Source organism: Urtica dioica, chromosome 11 (assembly GCF_054948205.1).
Source record: "Urtica dioica subsp. dioica isolate 48M chromosome 11, U.dioica_male_clone48M_v1_H2, whole genome shotgun sequence".
In the NCBI taxonomy this organism is placed as follows: Eukaryota; Viridiplantae; Streptophyta; class Magnoliopsida; order Rosales; family Urticaceae; genus Urtica; species Urtica dioica.
The window spans coordinates 8,455,367-8,461,116 of record NC_142766.1 but is presented as its reverse complement, the minus strand read 5'-3'; the positions used below and the strand labels follow the sequence as shown (position 1 = coordinate 8,461,116).

At 39.2% G+C, this 5,750-nt stretch overlaps 1 protein-coding gene across 1 annotated transcript; it reads right to left on the bottom strand.

Annotated features, from left to right (window-relative positions):
• Positions 1-3,669: 3,669 nt before the first annotated feature.
• Positions 3,670-5,192, bottom strand: LOC149381003 (lectin/endochitinase 1-like). Its single transcript, XM_089600763.1, has 3 exons — positions 4,526-5,192; positions 4,300-4,450; positions 3,670-4,216 (listed from the first exon to the last, which is right to left on the bottom strand). Exons 1-3 carry the CDS (start codon positions 5,112-5,114, stop codon positions 3,835-3,837), a joined length of 1,122 nt encoding a protein of 373 aa, XP_089456889.1. The 5' UTR covers positions 5,115-5,192; the 3' UTR covers positions 3,670-3,834.
• Between the last annotated feature and the right edge of the window lie 558 nt (positions 5,193-5,750).

Sequence of the window (5,750 nt, the reverse complement as noted above, 5' to 3'; positions counted from 1 at the left end):
GGTAAATACGAATATTGAAAAAATCGGATTTGATGGCACACGACCAAGGGGATTTGCGCAAATCCTATGCCAAAATTACCGATTCGATTTTTCCATGTGTGCAAGGCCCAATTGCTTAAAACTCAATTAATCATTTATTTACTTGGTCCAACAATAAACAAATAATTAATAATTGTTTATTTACTTGATCAAACAATAAATAAACAATTCTACTATAAATATTTACTTAATTCTGCGAATACCTGTTCTGCAGAATTAATGCTGTCAATCACAATTACAGCAAGTGAGATTAATAATGATAAACATTATTATACGAAAGTTCTTATCCGCCTTTATCAGAGCCGAATCGGGGACTATGGACCTAGTAATAGAAGCTTAACAAATCCGATGAAAAAGACGAAATAGTCCTCTCTTTTTCCATCGATTCGTTTAATCTTGGTCAAATACTCCACCTTGTTAGCCAAGACTGAACTCTCCTTTATACTAGAATTATATTTACTCATCGTGACGAGTGTCCACTGATATAGTCAGTTCGTGATCAAGATCCTCCAGGTTCAACCCGTATCGAGATAAGTCAATTTATTCTATTATACTTCCCTTGATACATATCAGCCCTAAGCATTGTTGCTTCCCTAGCGAAAGATTCTTTCGAACGTTACTTACTTCGAAAGTGCGCGCAATCTATCGGTTCTGGAATCAACCCTTAGGTGAGAGAACATTAACCTTCTTTCAGGAAGGCTGGATTCCGTATCTGTAAATCATTTCCCACTCGAATTATGCTCTGAGAAAACTCCCAAGACATAAGCTGTGATTAGCATGAATAGCCTTTTAGCGAATGAGTCAAAGAGCTCAGTAACATAACCCAGTGTCCATGATCACTTCAGGATTTAGATCAAGTCTCACTGTGACCATCATAGTGGCCTCGATTAGTGTGTTGTAACGGTCGTTAAACGACACATCTACACCAAGACCTGTCCAGGTCGTACACTTACCACAAGTGTAGAATGCTCCCACATAGTGATCAGCCTTCACCCATGTGTTCCACATATATGACTTTAGATATAGTTTTCCAGGCGTATATCAGTCATCGACCATGTTTTAGCACACCGCCCGGACTCAGGTGCCCAGCACGTGACTCAGTTAGATACGGAGGCTATGGAATAATGAATGTTTAATAAATCTCATTAAATAAGAAATAACGCTTTCAATTCAAATAGATAATTAATGTCAAACTTTATCTTAGTAATAATTTCAACGAGAATTTACATAAGTATATTCTCGTGGGCAAGAATTCCTAACATATAGTTCTTCTCTGTATCTTCCGAAGGTATTGAATTGACCAGTGCACTTCTAGAGACAAAATAAGAACAAACCATTTAACCTCTTATGTCTCGAAGTCACTACGTATGAATTGCATCGTGCTTAACTTAATCCTGAAATGAGACATGCCATTTCACCGCTTACGTATTCTCATTTGAGAAAGTCAGAGTTCGGACTCACTATGTGATTCAGAAAAGGACCTATTGGTGAAGTACTAAGTTGTGAAGATGTCATGAGTAACTTTGTGAAGTTCTCATAGATATGGAATTCATGTACAAGATTGCTGAAATGCAATGTATATCACCTTATGCTTTGTTCCTTGGAATGTGAATAAATGAACTGGCCAGTGTCCAAATTGAGTCTTGACTCTTTTGGATGAAACAATGTGACTTGTTAGCTCCTCGTCAATACATTGTTTCTAACTTATTCACAAGCGACAAAGGAGTTGGGGAAATAACAGCTAGAAGGGTAAAATGGTAATTTTGTAAATCCCGACTAGCTGATGATATTAATGAAGGGTAAACATAGATAATATTCAGTGGATCCACTCATTACAATTAGGTTGAATTCTTGAGTAGAAAATAAATTCATTTGAACCGAGAGATTTTCAGTGTCAACTCTTTAGTGGAGTCAGTTGGCATTAAGCTAAACTTGGAAAAGGTTTGTGAACTTTTGAGTCCAAGTATTTAGCTCAAGCTTTGTTCATTTGGATCCATGAGGTCACTGTCACAAATCACATCGAGTAGGAATAATTAAACTAGAAGCTAAGTCAAAAGAAGAACAAGACAAGTTTTACGAAAGCTGTCGAAATGGTAATTTTGTCTTTTTGGACATGACATGAAATGAATGTCAATAAATTTTTGACATGGTCATATGATGACATAAACCATTCGGCCATGATGTGTTCATTGGGCCTTGTGAATTAATTTCATTTCATAGAATTTTACTTGAAAATTCTTAATGGGCTTTTCTTATATTGTCATGAACAAGTAAAGAAAAATCTAGAAAGGGTTTCTAGAAGCGTTTTGGCCGTCCAACCCAAGGGAATGGGAGATAAAATTCTGTGCAGTAGCCCTAGTGTGAAAGAGAGTTTATTTTGTGCATTAATGTATGAAGATACTTGCCAAAAGAAAAAGAGGAAACAAATTTCCTCTATGAGGAAATAGGGTAATCGGCCAAGCAAGCCAAGGCAAGCAAAAAGAGGAAACTAATTTGCTTCTAGAAGCATAGAGATGACCGTGTGAATTAAAGGGGATAGATGCAATATTTGCTCATAAATATATGATATTCTACAAAAGAGGAAACTACCTTTATGAAGGTAATACCTCCCCTATAATTAGAGGCCTCATTAACATTGTTTCATTCATCCCACGTTTTAGAGATTGAGAGCTTCTCTCTCTAGCTTGGCCGCCCATCCCCTCTCTCTCTCTCTAAGTTCTTTTCCTTTTTGTTTTGGCACCTAGGTCCTCATTTGACCTAGCATTTTTAGCTCTTCGACTTTGAGACTTGTTCTCGAGCCGACGTGTTTAAAAGTGCCCACTCACTAATTCTTTTTCTCTCGAGTGATTATAGTGATAGAATACTAATGAGATTTAACAATCACTATCTCTTAATCAACACAAATCAACACAAATCTTATAAAATACTAACTCTTAATCACTATCCTAAATATATCCAATGAGATTTAACAAGAAAATCATTGAAAAAGTCACATTTTTGGACGTTTTGGGAGCTCGAATTTTTCGGGCCTCCACCAATGCCGGAATTCGAAGAAGTTCCATCGTACGCTATCGTATCAACACGTATTTCATCGTACAATATTGTATGGAAACGTACAAGTCGAGAAAGTTTTTTTTGGTTGAGAGAGAGAGAGAGTGTGAAATCGAGTGAAGTGAATGAGTGGGCGAGAGAAAATTTTAACAAAATTGGTGAGAGGGGCATTTTTGTCCATTCTTGGTCCAAAAATCCATTTTGGATATTTTCAAAACTGAGGTCTAATCTTGATATTTAATTAATTTTTCGATCCAATTAATGAAGTTTTTCAAATAAAAATTAATGTGGCCAAGTAACCGATAGATAATTAATACTTAAAAAAAAAATCAATTTTACATCATACGCTCAGTTACAATATCAAAACTATGGAGGACATATAATAAACAATATCAAATAAAAGTAACTAGATCAAATATGATGATTGTTTCGACAATCTATGTGGTATTTTCTTCAGTCATTTATTTATTGATGCAAACTTGATGAGGATGTGTAAGAAATAGTTTACGAAGCTTAACGCTAGAGTTAGGTTACAGGTATAATTATAAACTCATGCATGTGTAAAATTGAAAGTGGTGATAGAAGGAAAATGGCTCCTTTATTTATAACTCGTAAGAGCTAGAAAACCACACATATGTTTCTAACATACATACATAACATAACACGGATTCAACATGCTGCTCTCTCGCTATGAGAGAGCTACTCTTACTACTAGAGAGCCACTTGGGGAGGACTAGCTTGTTTTTACGCCGCAACACGCATTTGGATGCGTTGGAACTCCGATGATGGAGTGTTATCGAACCAGTACTTCAAGTCATGTCCATAGCTCACTCCCAGCATGTCGCAGTACCTCTTGTAAAATCCGATGCTTGAAGATCTAACGGCAAAGTCGTCGTGCCCAAAAGCGCGGCTAATAATGTTGCCGATCACACCTTTGTTTGGGATTCTGTTCGCGGCGGAGTTGGCATTGAGGACAATGTCATGGCATGAAGGTTTGTTGTCGTGCTGGGACATCCAGAACCACAAGGCCGTCTTGAATGATATGATTGGGTCCTTTTCTACCAAGTCAGGGTTCTGAATCAGGTCCTCTCCAATGGCTGGGCCGGCAAGTCCGTAGTTGAAGTTGCTATAAAAAAAAACAACAAATAATATTATTTGACTGCTACTTTAGAATGAATAAATATAAGAACAAAACTACTATGCACTGACTGGGTGAGCTGGATGGGTCCTCGAGGGCTGTATTTTTTGCCGGCAGCGCAAGGCCAGTCGGAGGAGGTACAGAAGTCATTCTCAGTCACAGTAGTTGTATTGATATGACAAAGCCCCCATGCATGAGGGTTTTCCACGTCAGACCTTTCCCCTTCAAATAACACCCCAAAAAGAAATGTAAAATTTTGTGCGGATTACACAGCACCGTGAAGGGATAGTATACTACCTGATGTTGCTTGGGAGATATGGGCGAGGAACGCTGCGACCTCTCTCTTGCGTGTCGCAACATCTCCGATGGTCCCGAAAGCTGGGAAGGACTCGGCGGCTACGAGGAAGGAGTGGTAGCTGTAGAAGCCCTGGCTCGGACAGTCCTTGCGGTGGGAGAACATCTGGTCGAACAGCGGCTCGGTGACGACGACGTTGCCGATGGAGTTGGCGGTGGAATTGCCGCTGAGAGCGACGCGGGGTCCACGGACGGAGGAGGAGCAGCGGTACTGGCAGTTGCCCCCGGAGCAGTAGGCGTCGCCGCCACCGCACCACCCGTGGGTGCTGCAGCACCGGTCCCGGCCGCACGGAGGGTTTCCGACAGCGGCGCCGCAGCGGTGGTCCGACCTCTCGCCGCTCCAGCACTTGTTCTCGCAGGTGCCGCCGCAGTAGGGCTCCGAGTCGCCGCACCAGCCCCAGATGCTGCAGCACCGCACGCCGGGACACGTACCCCCGCCGCCCTGGCTTCCGCACCTCTGCTGTGCCGACACTAGACCCACCGCCATAACAGAGGACATGATCACAACGGCAGCTAAAAACCTCATCATCATCTTTTCTTTCTTCTTCTTTTTTTGTAGAGTGAGTGGAGTTGTGTGGTGTGGTGTGGTGGGCAACGAGTTCTAAACGCCATTTATAGAGCTGCAGGTTGTAACTAGCTACAATAAATGTCAGTGCATGCATGCTGACACTTTCCCCCCATATCTTAAATCTTGTTATTAATTCATATATATCCGCTTTGTTGCTCATATTCAAATATATAATTGTCTTTGTTGTATATTTTTTATACATTTAATTTATAATGTGATTCATTAAAATTCTTAATTAACTCTACATCGTAGTTTGACCACCTGCTTCTTTTTCTTTAAATATATATACTTTATGTAGTTACAGATCAATTTTACATCACTCTTACAAAGTTTGAATTTAAACACTAATACTTTTTAACCGTACACATAAAGTAGCTATATCAATATAAAATCTTACGTGATCTGCATTGAATGTTTAGGGTTCTTCATCTAAAAAAAATATGATCGTTTTTGGAACCTCCACTGCATGTAGAGTTTTAATTTTTTTTTAATATTAGAACCCTCACTATAACTATAGCGTTTTGATTTTTTTTTTTTTTTTTTTTTTTTTTTTTTTTTTGCAAAAAGAAAAAAAATTAAACCGTATATAATGGAATCACA

Coding starts and splice junctions, on each gene's coding strand:
- LOC149381003 (XM_089600763.1), bottom strand. CDS start 5,114: ATGATGATGAGGTTTTTAGCTGCCGTTGTGATCATGTCCTCTGTTATG. Junction 4,451..4,525: donor TATCTCCCAAGCAACATCAG/GTAGTATACTAT, acceptor TGTTATTTGAAG/GGGAAAGGTCTGACGTGGAA. Junction 4,217..4,299: donor GGACCCATCCAGCTCACCCA/GTCAGTGCATAG, acceptor TTTTTTTTATAG/CAACTTCAACTACGGACTTG.